At 44.4% G+C, this 15493-nt stretch overlaps 1 protein-coding gene across 5 annotated transcripts in view; it reads left to right on the top strand.

The window, feature by feature from the left end:
- Positions 1-15493, top strand: part of cacna1c (calcium channel, voltage-dependent, L type, alpha 1C subunit) — a 1113964-nt gene that overhangs the window by 765643 nt on the left and 332828 nt on the right. For all 5 annotated transcript variants that reach the window (XM_068050762.1, XM_068050758.1, XM_068050759.1 and 2 more), the window contains 3 exons: positions 4569-4689; positions 5122-5236; positions 6981-7101. In XM_068050762.1, the coding sequence (XP_067906863.1) occupies positions 4569-4689; positions 5122-5236; positions 6981-7101 (357 nt within the window). The remainder of the gene's footprint in view (positions 1-4568; positions 4690-5121; positions 5237-6980; positions 7102-15493) is intronic.

The raw sequence follows: 15493 nt of genomic DNA, 5'->3' as shown, positions 1-15493 counted from the left end.
AGGATAATTTCTGAAGAGTATTCAGTGGAATAGGACTGATGATGGACAAGTATCAACGACATCATGATTTTTACCACGGGTTATTAAAAGAAATAGGGGAGAAAATTACCGAGGCATTTGTCATAATTTTGGCCAAGCTCTCTATATTCAGGAATTGTGATTGGAAATGTCACTCATTACTTAAGATGGGAGGGTGACAGAAACCAGGGGCTGGATTTAGTCGCATCGGAGGGGTCCTACCGCCGGGCCAAAAAGGCAAAGGGAACCCCGGCATGCCTTTTGGAGCACCACCGCCCCCCCCCCACCCCCGCCCCGCCAGTATGATTCAACGGCACTCAGGCATTTAAGTGTTTGTCACCAGGATCCCCATCCTTTAAAAATGGGTTCTGGCCGATCAGAGAGTTGGCAGCTCAGTAGTATCAGCATGCCAGTTCTACAGGAGGCCTGGGAGCAGGCCCATTACTGGAGACACGGAGAGAAGGTAAGTGAGGCAGGGTCACCGAGGCCAATCTGGCAGGCCCTGGCGATGGAGGAGGGAAACTGAGCAATGAGAGCAGGGTGGGTGTTAATGAAGGTTGGACTTTGCCGCTGGGGGTCCTCCGTGGGCAATCTGGAGTACCCCCCACCCCCAAGCCTACAGGTGGGTCACTTCGTTTCACTGGACAACCTACCTGTGTGTGGAAAGCCACCCCCGCCACTGGGTCAATTCCAGTGGCAATGGGAAGAAGCCCTTAAGTGGTCACTAAAGGGCTTCAATTGGCCTGCAAGTGGGAAGGCCATCTTCAGCCTTTCCCACGCCAACCTAATTGCGGCGTGATGGGAAGGGGACGGGTCTCCGCCCACGCCTCCCATCGCAGTTCTCCCCGTCACCTCGCCCATCACCAGGGGCCCTATTAGATCCAGCACCAGGTAACTATAGACCAGTTCGTTATGGGAAAGTTACTGGAATCAATCATCAGGGACAGAGTGACTGAGCACTTGAACAAGGCAGCATAGATTTGTGAAAGACAAGCCAAATCTTACTAATCTAGTTGAATTTTTTGAGGGGAATCACTTGTGTGAAGGATAGGGGAAATTAAAGGATGTTGCCTATATGGACTTTCAGAAGGCATTTGATAAAGTTTCACTCAAGAGATTAGTAGCAAAAAGGAAAGTGCACAGAATTGGAGGAAACCTTGTGACGGATCAGTAATTTCAAAGACACATAGAGAGACTATAGGCTAGATTTTATGGGCCCCCCAGAGATGGGTTAGAGGCCGGGAGCCCATAGAATCCCAACAGGTGGTGGGAAGCGGAGGACCTGCTGCTGCCGCTGGGATCTAACCAGGGGCGGGCAGTGGGGGTGTGCCTCCGCCACACGGGGAGGGCACCTTCCGGACTGGCCCCAGCAACCCCGCCTCACTTACCTGAGGTCTGGGGTTCCAGCACTGGGCCTAGGTCCAATGCCTCTGCAGTACCGGCAGTAGCCACCACTTCCGGTGAAACTACTAATACTGCTGAGCTGTCGGCCGTGTGATTGGACAGCAGCTCTTGGAGATGGACTCTCTGTCTTAAAAGGGTCAAAGATCCCGGCGGCGGAAACCTTGCCACTGAAACAACGGAGGATCGCACGAAAAGGCCGAGACAGGAATTCTCCCACTTCTTTTCCTCGGCGCCAGGAGTCCTGCCACCTCCACAAAATCCAGCCCTCTGTGGGGGAATTTTCCCAGGAGAGGGGAAGTGGATTTGCGTCTGTGCAGGGAGTTAAATTTCCTAAAATTGATGTCGGGTCAGGATCCTGGCCTCTTCTGGATTTCTGTGGGGTGGGATTGAAGGCGCGCAGGCACCCCCTTGGATCTGTCAGATAAGTAATTAAGAAGTACTTAAGAAACCAATTAAAACCTGTTTTAACCCTAAGTTCTGGATTTCCAAGCCGGGGGACCTGTTTGCTGACCTGTCAGCAGCTTGCCAAGCTCGCTAAGGCAAGTGCGCAGCAGGAAGTGCTTCTTCAGTGAAACTGACAAGGTGGGAAGGCTTTGACTACTGAAACTGAGGAGCTACATCTATGCCCAATGAGAGACTGCTGTTCAAAGCTCTTCTGTCAGACAGTGCTTTCATCTGTTTGACAGGTTTTTTTTCATGGCATGTGGGCAGCGCTGGCAAAGCCAGCATTTGTAACACAACCCTAATTGCCCTTGAGAAGATGGTGGTGAGCTGCCTTCTTGAACTGCTGCAGTCCATCTGGTGAGGGTACACCCACAGTGCTACTTTGCAGGGTCGAGAGGGCTGAGTTTTCCAACTTCCTGGAAGGCATTTCATCTGCCTTGCACTTCAATCACCTTCAGCTGCACTTCCTTGATGCCAGCCTTCACCAACTCATGGAGCTGCTTATACAGCTGCACCTTACACCTCTAATGAGGGGCGAGCAGAAGCAACAACACCACCATAAGCGCCAGCAACAGCAGCGCTGCCTTCTCCTCAGCCACATGCCTGCCACAGGGCAGAGGAGATGAACACCAAGATCCAGCTAGAAGGAAACGAGAACCCAATCACAGGGTCTACAAGCAGAGAATCATCTCTCTCAACACGTCTGAGAACCAGTAGCTCAGGAGATTCAGACTCTGGAACAAGTCCCCCTTCCCAGTGGCGCAGGTGGGCATGCATTGCCAGTGGCCGACACTCTCACCCCAAGTCTCTGCCTAGCACTAAGTTGTGTGCTGCCTTCTCCTGCAAGGAGAGAAAGCAGAAAGGTGTGAGTGTTTGAAATGGTTTATGTGGATAGAAGAGAAGGACAACATTTGGGGAGGGTGACTGTGAGGCACATGTGCAAGAGAACAATAGGCTGAGGGTGAATGTGAGCTGTTCAGATGGGGTTGTGAGGTGCCTGCAGAGAGAGGAATGAGTAGAGCTACAAGGCGTGTCGAGCTGAGGAGATTGCTGGGAAAGTCAGAGTGTGGGGCTTGTCACCTGAAAGTGTTATGCCATTCACCTTTCCCACCCTCCTGAGGTCCTGCATCCTCTTGATGTGCTGTATCCAGGTTGGAGGGACGACACATCTGCTGCTGACTTCCTCGGCTACTTCCATCCACACCTGCTTAGTTAGAGAGGTTGTCCTCTTTCTCCCATCCTTTGGACAGCTTACCTCACTGCAGCCCCTCGGATCCCGAGTAAGACCTCCAAGTACGAGTGAGAGACATGGAAAGCAGCCTTCCCAGGTCTCCTCCATTCCTGTGGTTGTTGCAGCCTCAATCCTTGTAACTCATGCCATGGTCCCTTTAATTAAAAATCTTTCCTTTGACAAAATAGACGCATCGTCCCGCCCACCCTCCCTAATTCCAGATGTGGGATGCTAATGAGTTCAAGAGCCATGGCAAGACACGCAAATTAGTAATTGGGTTCCTGACCCACAAATGGTCCCAGCGTTCTGGCAGGAACTAAGTCCAAAAGATTCTGCCTGGTGTGGGGGCAAAACTATGGAAGATGGAGTCCATTGTGGGAAAGGGTGAGGTCATCCACTTTGGGTGCAAGAAATACAAATCAGTATATTTTCTTAATGGTTAGAGACTATGAACTGTGGAAGGATTTAGATGTCTGTGTACAAAAATTGCTAAAAGCTCATGCAGATTCACAATAAAATAATCAAAAAGGTGAATGGAATATTGGCCTTTATCTCAAGGGGGTTAGAATACAAAAGTGAGGAATTAATGTTTCAATTGTACGGAACCTTGGCCAGACACCTTCTGGAGTACTATGTTCAGTTTTAGGTTCTCAGGAAAGATATATTGACCTTAGAGGGGGTACAGAGTAGATTCACCAGGATGATACCAGGGCTTAAAGGGTTAAATTATGAGGACAGATTTCATTTAACTTGGTTTATAATCCCTTGAGTTTAAAAGGTTGAAGGGTGATCTTATCAAGCCGTTTGCAATGATAAAGGAACTGCGGGTTGGAAGAGAAACTATTTCTGCTGGGGAGACCCGACAGTAAGGGGCCATAATCTTAAAATTAGAGCTTGGCCATTCAGGAGTGAAAGCAAGAAACATTTTTCACACAAAGGGTAGTGGAAATTGGGAATTTTCCCCCATTACGTTGTGAATGCTGGGTCAGTTGAATTTTTCAGGACTGAGATTGGTAGATTTTTGTTCAATAAGTGTATATGGGGAAATGGAAAAAGGGTATCTGAATTAAATTGAAGGATAGATGATCCATGATTAACTATAATGATGGAGCAGGTTTGAGAGGTTGATTTAATAGAATAATGGAACAGGTTCAAGGGGCTGAAGGCCCTACTCCTGTTCCTATATTCCTATACTCTCTCAATTTTATTTTATGCCTGTATGTTCAAGCATGATATCTTTATTCATACAAATTAATATTAATTTCAGGGCATGATAATTTAATGAAAAATTACTCATTAAGTGTTGTGAGTTGCATAACTCCCGAGCACCAGTCATATGTGGGTTATTTCAGCCTTGTCACATCCCTGGCATGTATTAATGGCCCCAAATCAGCTCACTAGAAATGTTATATATTCTTCCTTTATGTGTGTGGTTTTATAATAGAGGTTTTCTTTTTTCTGTTTTCTCTAGATCCTGACAGGTGAGGACTGGAATTCAGTGATGTATGATGGGATAAGGGCATATGGAGGGCCATCTTTCCCAGGAATGCTCGTCTGTATTTACTTCATCATCCTCTTCATTTGTGGGAACTGTATCTTTTTACTGTGAAGAACATCTAGGGTTTGAAGGACCCACCTGTTAGAATCATGTAAGCTCACCAGCTTTGTTGAAGTAATGCTGAAGACACCATAGGGTGTAATTGCAGCAAAACTTCTGGGATTTTGAGATCAGTATCTTTAATTGCAAAACCATGCATTTCAGGATGCATTTGCTCCACATGATAATTTTGAAGTGTTTAGAACGAAAAACTGGTCAAATTGGTGATAATATTTTATCTTGATGTCACAAAATTCTATATACTTTCAGTATATTAAAAAGTAGCTTCAGCATGGTTTAGTACCATACTATATGGTATTGTTACATACTTTTTGTGTCAACATCGTATAGTCATATAGATAAACCTGTCTTGCAAAATACTGCAGTGATCAAATACTGTAATTGCCTTGACTCTGCCTACAAACAGATATACTATTAAATGTATTTTTGGCCATCGCTGTAGACAATCTGGCTGATGCTGAAAGTTTGACTTCTGCCCAGAAGGAGGAGGAAGAAGAAAAGGAACGCAAAAAGCTAGCCAGGTAATGATTTCAGTAATATTTTGTTTCCTGTCTGATTTTGCTTTTAGCAGGCCTTTTTTTGATTAGTTTTTTTCTAAAGCCCTTTGATTCAACTGTGAAAAAATATTCCTCAATTCAATCTATATCTAAGTGTCTCAGTGTTTGATTCACAAAGTCAGTAAAGTAGGCTTGGAATACAAAATTAATCATTGTGGATTTTCGCAGGATGTGTGAAATGCTGGCAAGGTCGCATTTTATTTCCCATCCCTACTTGCCCTTCTTGTCACTACAAGTCCTTCTGGTGATGATGCTCTTGCAATAGTAATTTTTATTTTTATTTTCATTCAGGGCAATCTATTTTGCAACGAAGTGACTTGCTAGGCTACTTCAGAGATCATTAAGTGTCAGCGACGTAGTGTAAGACTGGAGTAATGCATAGGTTAGACCGGGTAGCAGTGGAAGATTCCTTTTCCAGAAGGACACTAATGAACCAGTTAAATTCTTACAACAAGATAGCAACTTTTTAAGTGACTTTTTTGGTGCCATCCCACAAATTACTAGATTTATTGAAGTCGGTTTCACAACTTGCCACATGCAATTTGGACTCATGGGCCTAAAAATTGGATTGCACAGAGCCTATTTTCAGGCAAAATATAGCACTGAAAGATCCAATATCGCATGCAATATACGCACACTCATTCCCCATGGAGTGTTGCCAGATATGTAATATGCCATCTGCTTCAGACAGGAGTTAGGCCCGTTGCCTGTGCAAATCTGAGTGGCTAATGCCTATTTCAGTTACTTTTCCAATATTGGACCAGGACTTTGTATGCTGTGGTATGTTTTCTCAGGCAAATAGCAATCAAACCAACAGTCTTTAAAGGGACCATGATGTTTTAATTACATGAATTACATTAAAACTGCACCTCAAATGAAAGCGAGGGATAAAGGTTAGCTCGTGGTATGAAAGGAGAGCAAAGAAAAAAGTGGCTGATGAAAGCATCTGCATTTTGTCATGCAGAATGTGTAGGATGAGATAGAAGTAAGAAGGGAAAAAGAGGATAAGGTGTGAAGAAAGTCTGTGCAATGCCTCCTCCAGCAATGACAGTCAACATGGCCATTACTCTGCCAGTGCCTGTGATGGCCAGCGTGATTTCTTTGATGGGGGTAAAGGCTCTGCAGGCAGGCTCCTCTGTTGACAACTTCCAATCTGGAGTTCTGGGCAAGCTTCTCCAGCAAGAAAGAAGAGATTGTTAGTGGCATCCTTTTGGGATCTTAAGCGCTGTATGTTTTAGTTGTCTTTTCTTGTCTATCTGTTTCTTTAATGTTTTATCTTATTCATGTTAGTTTTCTCTCCATTGAGTCTTTAGACAGGATATCAGAAACTTCTTGTTTTTGGTGTTATTTGATGGTTTTTTAATCACATGATTAGTTTCAGCTAGGCATCAAACAGGAAGGCTGACATTTTGCCAAAGGGAGGGAAAATTAGAGGTTAAGGCAACAGTATCACACTTGCCATCCTCCTAACACTTAACTACTGAAGTACACTGGTGGAGTCCTGAATGCAGATCATCTACTTATCTCTTGAGTCAAGCTTGCGGAAGCATAAGTACGGAAAGAAAAATCATGTTATTCCTGAAGACTATTTTATTTTTTGTTTACATCCTTGTTCCTGTAAATTGGTGTTTTTCATAGTACAGATTATGTTTACACTCCTTGTTAACTTTTCTGCAAGTTTGCCCAAAAAAATTGACTATGTTTTTAGGAACTCTAGCCCAGAAAAATCAACAGACAATGAGAAGCAGCCAATAGACGAGGAGAAGAAAGCAGAAAAAATTGAGCTAAAGACAATCACTGCAGATGGAGACATGCCTCCTGCTACAAAGGTTTGTTTGAGAACCTTACATATTAGATTGTTGAAGGCAACCATATTCTTTTTTTTTATTTGGTCCATTCCTGCATCTTATTCCATTCCTTGGCTGACAGATGCTCTTCCACATATCTGCCTATGCCACTCTTGAGTTTGCAAACAGAAAGTGTTCAGGAGTGACCTGGGTGATTCATTGCATATTTTCCTTCTTCATTTAGGCAAATTCATGATCTACAAACTTAACCTCCTACTAGTATTCATAACAGTTTGAGGGATTGTTCTTTTAAGAATATTCAGACTTGAAATTTAAATTAAATACTTAAATCTTGTGATTCTTTCTGAGGCTAATGCTCACTTTTATGTCAGAATGGCAGGGGTACACATGGAATTAGGGAGACTGCAGAGGATGTGGAGGATAAGCACCAACACTGACTGGTTGGGCCGAGTGATTTCTTTCTGGGTTGCAATTTCTCTGTAAATCTAAGTAGCTTCACCTCTACATTGCTTAATTATGTACCCGGATGATCTTGGGTGTTGTGGGCACCACCCCATTCTGATTGCTTAGCTACACCTGATTTCAGTATTATAATTTAAGATAATGCTATTTAAATCTCAATTTCATTTAACTCACTTTCCTTTTTCTGAGATATTTGTGTTAACCTCTCTTTAAAGAAAGTGCAACTAGGTGATCATGCATGCTTTGCAATTCTACTAAATGCAGATCTGTGCACAATTGTATAGTCACTATAGTGAATTTTTTTGATCACTTACATCAACAGTAATTTATGCTGGATCTGTGTCCAAATTGCACGTGACATACATTTCTGTTCAGGAGGGACTTAGGGACAGGAAGACCTCATCAAAAAAGTCATCCAAGAATATAATAAGCAATGTAAGGCCAAAATTCCTTCAATGTACTACTTTTAGTGCATTTGTTAATGCATTAGAATTAAATTTCTGTATGCACTATTTTATTGAAGTTGATCATATATTTGACATAAAATGAAGTATTAGCTTCTGACAGAATCATTGAGAAAAGACAAGGGACTGAATTTTTACGTCCCACTGGGGCCGGGAATGGAGGCAGGCAGATGATGAAAATAACAGTGCCGGCCATGTGCCAGTTTCCCATCGAACATTCCTGCCACCGGCGACTTTCATTTGGGTGGGGGAAGGCCACCCCCGAGAACCCGTCTGATCTGCTAATGAGTCCAATTAAGGTTGTTGAAGAGCTCATTGAGAGCTCTTTGAGGGACATGTTAAGATTTTGGTGAGGGCGCATGGGCTGCACGCTAGGTCATGGACAGACCAGGAGCACAGAGGCGCCAACACTGCGGGAAGCCAGTCATGGCCACCCCAACAAATTAGGATGTGCACATAAAACGAAGAACAGCTCAGAGGTTCACTCAGCCATTGACATACAGGTGCCATTGGGTCTGCACATGTTGCTTGGAGAGTGTTTTGCATGCACTTGGCCAGTGCAGAGGGTCGTCACCCTCTTGGCATCATGGGAGCATAAGAAGGGGGGTAAGGCTTCCAGGCAAAATTGGGAGGTCACCTGAGCGCAAGGAAGGCAGCAGCTGGCAATGTGAACATGACTCTCAGATTTCGCATCCAGTGGTGATGCGGAGCAACACCCTCTGCAAGAAGGGCAAAGCCCTGGGCATCAGGAGAGCAGAGGAGAGGGACAAGGGGCACTCAAGGGTCTCATCAGGATTCCATCAGCATCAGGGATCATCTAACCCAGAAGGATGGCATGCTCTGGAACTCACTTTGAGCTGCCTGTGAGTGCACTTCCATTGAAGACACAGCCTGGAATTGATCAACTCTTACTGCCAATGAAGGATTCACATCTATCCAGAGGTTCCACTATCCCCATTCAAGGGCCATTGCTCTCCTTCACCACTTAATTCCTCTTTTCCTGTCCTGCCATTAATAAAAGGAAGATCACGTGTCTGGTTTCATGCGTCTATATTTACATAGTGTTCAAAAAGAGAAAAAGTGCACCGTCACAGTTGAAACAAACCCCAGTGGCCCACTCAGTGCTCTGCCTGACATGGTGAATATTCACTCTTGGCCATTTCTATGCGGTACTCCCCTTGTGATCTCAGATGAAGTGGAGGCAGCCTGCTCACTTGTCTATTTTATCAGCTGAGATGCACATGACTGTCATCCTCATCATGGAGGTGCCAATGGGGTTACTGTTGTGATATTGCTTTAAAGGAATTTGTAAATAGTGAGTGTGCATCATCACTGCAGCAAGTGCTGTCATACAACATGTGACACAGCAATAGGAGTTGCATTAATCCCTAATAAAGTGTGCATGTTGAGCTTTCCAGTGACTTGTATATAGTATTGTGAGTCTTCAATAAAAAGAACCCAAAGTATTTGTTACCATTCATCAGTGTGTGATTGATAAGTTTGTGTGAAAAACCCAGAAACACAATATGGTGACAGCGGTGCATTTTTGAAGACCACATTGCAGAAGTAAAGTCAAAGCATAACAGTGAAGATTGGAATTGTGGTGATTTGCTTCAGTGCAGAGATCACGGAGTGGAGCCAGTCTGAAGAAATCGGAAAAATGAAATTGGGAAAACACAAGCAGTCCGCTACAAAAGCAGAAGCAATACAGTGAGACACTGGGAGGTAGAAGTACCCTCAAAGATCAGTGCTTAAAAAAAGTGAGTAACTGACTAGGAGGATAACTGGATCGGTGGTCAATAAGAATATTAAGTTGGTTCAGGATTGGGCTGCAAATGTCAGTTTGGAATCAGGTTGGAAGGTTGAGAAGCCATTGGGGGCGTTTTGGTGCAGTTCCTGGCAAGGCCAAAGTAAAAGCACATGATACAGGCTACAGTGCCACAGAGCCATAGTGATACAGAGCCCGGAGCTGGACATGGTGAAGACTTAAGCTGCAGGCACAGCAGTTCTGCAGTACTGTTTAATATTTCCATTGAAGGAAGCCCAACCCACAGTAAACCAGAAGGATCCTTGAGAAGCAAGGAGCATTGGAATGATGGCTACTAAATTTCTGGTCATAAATTGGAAGGCCACAGATATGCTATCCGAGTTTAAGCTTTCTAGAGAATGGAATTATGTTTCTTGGATTCATCCATTGCTGAACCTGACAAGTTAATGCATCAGGGTCTATCCAATGAGGATCAAAAAGACCTGGTGAAGCTCCGAAACTCTGGAAGATCAACTCTGTGTAAAGGTGAATTTCAGGATTCACTTTGTAGCGTTAACAGCATTCAGACAACAGCCTAAGGAGTCAATTGATCAGTTTGTAAGCTGATGCCATGATAAGGGCAGAGACTATGATTTCTCTGAAGCTGAGTTGTCAGAAAACTTGTAATTGCTTCAACGCCAATCAAAGTCTTCCTGAGAGACCTATTGGAAAAAAAGAAAGGGCCTGATATAGACACCTTGTTGAAAGATGGTAGGATGTATGAAGCCATTACGGCAAACGTTGGGTGGCTGCGCCTATTGGCGAAGTGGTCAAGGCGCCAAAAGAGAATAAATCCTGTGGGCAGTGTGGTCTCCTACACCAGCCGCGGAATTGTCTGGCATTTTAAGACCACTGCAAGGTGTGAGGCTTGGAAGGGCATTGGGCAAATCAGTGCAGGAAATCTGGCTATGGCAGTATGGTCAGAGGCTACAATAAGCCACGGTCAAATATAAAGTCTGTGCAGCGTACTGGTAGCAGCTACAAAGAGTGTGCCAGAAGTCAATGCAAGCACAGACGCATACATGAGGCTGGTAACAGGACAGACTAGATGAAAGATGCCATGAAGAAAGCTTTTCAACTTGAAAATGAGCAGGCTTTCCACACTGTTAATGTGGCACGATGTGTGGCTTTTTCTATAATCAACATTATATGTCCAAACAAGAATGGCAAACACATGCTCAAAGCCAAGATTGACACCGGAGCTAGTGCCAACATTCTGCCATTAAGAATCTTAAAAGATATGTATCTTGACCGATGGGAGTCAATGGTACAGCCTACGACAGCCAGCTAACAGTTTTCAACGGGTTGCCAATCCATTGTATCGGTACACTGACATCAAAATGCAGCTATGGTAAGGCTGCATGGTCATCGCAAGTTTTCTACTTGGTAGACACAAATGGTCTGGCAGTAGCAGGATTACCGGCATGTAGGGAGTTGTGACCATACATGAAATCAACAATGCAACATCGGTGGAAGAAAATGTTAAAATGATCCTTTCGAGTCAGGTGAAATACCCAGACAGGTTTGATGCTATTGGGAGCTTCAAAGGTAATACCATTTTGCATTTAAGAGAAGATGCAATTCCTTCAATTGACCAACCTAGGAAGTGCGGTGTACACATCCAGGAAAAGCTGAAGACTGGATTAGATAATATGGAATGAAATGGCATTATTCATTGTGTGCAACAACACACTGACTGGTGGAGCCTTATTATTTTTGTACTGAACAAAGATGGAATAATTTTGGTGTGTTCTTAAGAGGTGTCCAAATAGAATTCGACATTGGAAGAATTAAACCCAAGATTTGCTGGAGCCAAGTTTTTCTCCAAATTAGACGCGAAACATGGTTATTGGTCCATGCCTTTATCAGAAGGATCACAGGAATGCACCATGTTTAGAACACCATTTGGAAGGTACTGTTTCCAGAGAGTACTATTTGGCATATCTGTAAGTCAAGGTCTATTCCAGCAGCACATGGACAGGATTACCGAAAATGTTCCAGGTTTTGTATGTATAGCAGATGACAGTGCAGTCATGGGTGCCACTAAGGAAGAGCATGATCGAAATCTGCGTGTGTTGATGGAAACAGCAAGAAAAGAAAGACTTGTTTTTAAACAGCAAAAAGTGCGAAGTAAATGTAAGCCACATCAATTTCTTTGGTTTGACCTACTCGAACAATGGAATATGTGCTGATCCAAGCAAAATAGAAGACGTGCAATCTATGCCTACATCCCAAGACCAAGAAGATTGGCAATGATGTCTAGGGTTAGTCAATTTTTTAGCACCCTATATGCCCAACTTTGCCGAGAGAGCATCGTCATTAAGAGAACTGCTAAGAAAAGGTGTTCCGTTTGTGTGGCAACAGGACCTAAGCAGTCATTGTCAGAGAAGACAATACTACAACCCAAGAAAGGAAACAGTCTCGGAAGTCAATGCATCACAGCAAGGGCTAGGAGCTTGCCTTATGCAGGAAGGAAAACTGATCGTGTTTGTTTCAAAGCGTCTCTCATCAACACAAGGCAACTACTCGAACACAGAGCAGGCGACACTTGCTCCAATGTTTGGCATTACAAGGTTTCAAACATAGCATTTTGGTAAGCAGTTCAATGTGGAACCGGATCACAACCTTTTGGAGATGATATGGCATAAACTTCCGACAAGTGTGCCACCTAGACTACTGATGTTCCTCGTCAAAATCCAAGGGTATGACTCTGAAGTCCGTTATAAACCAAGGGAATAGGATGGTTACATTGGACACATTGAGCGGATGCCAAATCTGAAGAAAACAGCGGATATTTCATTAGACCTACAAGTTGACAAGATATAGAGGTCAAAGATGTACATAATGCTGACTTGATGAGCTTTGGACAGCACAACTGCAACCAGCTTAGAGAAGAAACTGACAAACTTCCACTGCTGAAGGGACTGTGGTGAGTTGTTGTCAATGGTTAGCTTGATACAACACAGGAGTTTCAAGACAACCTAAGATCCTTTTGGCCATTTAGGGACAAGTTAGGTATCTTAAGAGGTGTGATATTTAAAGGAAGACAGGTGCTGATTCCTGAATCTCTTTGTCGCAATTGCAATTGCACCAGGCCTATATGGGCATCGAGCAAATGAGATGCCTGGCAAGAGAAACTGTGTACTGGCCTGGGATTAGCTGTGATATCAAGAGAGCCGTGAGGGTGTACGAGGCATGGCAAGCACATCAGCCAAACCAGCATAGGGAACCATTACACCCTCACGAGGTCCCATTGCATCCCTGGTCGAGGATTGCAATGGATCTGTTCACCATTCGTGGTAACTATTTCCTCTTAATCACAGATTACTTTTCAAAATTCCCAATCATCAGACAGTTGAGGGATACATCGAGCACATCTGTAGTGAATATGATGAGTGCTATATTTCGTCTTTTTGGTATACCGGAGCAGATTGTGTTAGATAATGGCCCACAATATACAGGCAAACCATTTCAGGCTATGTGTGCCAAGTGGGGCATAAACCATGTAACAGCCTCTTCACATAACCCTAGATCCAACCGTCTCGCTGAGGGAATGGCGCATATGGTTAAATCGCTTATTGTGAAGTGCAGGGAAACAGGGCAAGATTTCCAGATTGTTACGTTGCATTTACAGGCAACACCATTAGACATGGGATTACTGTCACTAGCCGAAATCATGTTTGGGAGGCAGATCAGAATGACACTTCTGGGTCGTCATCTGTCCAAGTTTGCATCAGTGCAGGAAAGACTTCTGGAGAAGCAGGAGAAGATGAAGTCTACACATGATCAACATACAGGTGTGGAATTGCCTAGTTTACATGTGGGGCAAAAGGTTCGAGTTATTCACAAAACAGAAGGAACCTGGTTCCATGCAGAGATATCTAAGATTTGCAGTGAGCCAAGATCATACGAAGCCACAACAACTAATGGATAGACGTTGAGGAGGAACAGATGTCACCTGACGGAATTGTCCAACTGCATCTTATCCAATACTCCAGTAGCGACGAGAACACGTTCGCAGGTGAGGTCTGAGAGTGAAATTGTGGAAGACCACTGTGAGGACAACCAGCACAGTGCTAATGTACAGGATACGCATATGTCTACATCGACCAGTCAAGAATACCACAGTGATGTTTCTAGATCTCAGAAGAGTTCTGCTATTACGAGATCCAGGTGTATTAGTAAACCACCTATACATTTTAGCTCTCTTAAATGATGGATGGAGGAATAACTTTTATGTAAATAGTGTTCACAGCAATCCTGTTATGTTATGTGATTCATTCTTATTGTGTAATGTTCTACTTAAGAAAAAAGGGGGATGTTGTAATATTGCTTTGAAGGAATATGTAAATAATGAGTGTCCATTATCACTGCAGGAAGTGATTTCATACAGCATGTGACACAGCAGTAGGAGTTGTGTTGATCCCTAGTAAGATGTGCATGTAGAGCTCTCCTGTAACTTGTATATAGTATTGTGAGTCTTCAATAAAAAGAACCCAATGTATTTGGTACCATTTTCAGTGTGTGATTGGTAAGTTTGTGTGAAGATCCCAGTAACACAATAGGTACCTCCAGAGGCTGCTGCACCGGCATCATTGCAGGGGCAGCCTCCATCACTGGACCCTGCTGCACAGATGGTCCCTTAGTTAAAGGGGCAAAGGTGGCTGATGATGGTGTTGTATGATGGGTGGCATCCTCATCCTCCTCGGTCACTGCCTCAGCCCTTAGCTGGCACTCTGGATGGCTGGAGGGGACCACCAGCTGGGTGCAATTGGCATCCCCTCCAAACATCTCTGCATCATCAGCGCCACTGACCGGTCAAGGCTACATAGTGTGGAATGCAATCTGTGAACGTCAGTGCACAGTTCCTGCATGTACTCCGAGTGTTACCGCATATGGTTTTCCATGAGGTTGGCCACTCTCTCAATAAAGGAGCTCATGTGCTCAATTCCCTGAGTTATGGCAGTGCACATGAGCTGAATGGACTCCTCTATTCTCAGCCCATGACCGCAAACTTTCTAAGGGAACTCTGACTTGTGGGAATGTATCTATTGCTGCTGGTCTATGTAGAGCCTCCTTTCTTGTGACTTCTGAGGCCCTGCATTTGTGCCCATCTGAGCAGGGTTGTGTCTGCCATCCTCGAGGATTGCCCACAGCTGCCTTTGCCTTTGGCATCTCCCCCTGCACATTCGTGACATGCTTATCACCCAGTGCCACCGTATCTATGCACACGCAAGGACCTGCCGAGGTGACTGTATCTGAGCTGGTGGAGGGTGTGCTTGTAAGGTGTATTGGTGATTGCCCTGAGGCATCCTCTGGCAGTGCTTGGCCTGGTGCAGAAACAGAAATCCGACCTTCCACCTTAATGTTTAAAGCTGTGGGAGACACAAGAGGACATCATGAGAACTAGCCTTTGAGAGCAGAAGCCTCTGCAGTGCTGAGGCTTCCCAGTGCAGCTGAGTCTTTGGCAACCTGTCGGATGGGAAGGAGTGCACTGAACCCCCTTACTCTATGCATTCTAGTTTCTATTCACTCTCTCCACCAGAGATGCCCATCTCACCTCCCAACTTGCTCGTGGTCAGCAGCCCTGGCAATCTCCAGTATTTCCTCTTCCATGGTGTTGATGATGTGAAGGTTGGGGACCCTTCCTCCTGTTTGGGCCCTTCACGGGAATTTTGAG

This window comes from Heterodontus francisci, chromosome 18, assembly GCF_036365525.1.
Source record: "Heterodontus francisci isolate sHetFra1 chromosome 18, sHetFra1.hap1, whole genome shotgun sequence".
Classification (NCBI taxonomy): Eukaryota; Metazoa; Chordata; class Chondrichthyes; order Heterodontiformes; family Heterodontidae; genus Heterodontus; species Heterodontus francisci.
Note: the sequence above shows the minus strand (reverse complement) of the source record. Positions and strands in the feature narration are given on the sequence as shown.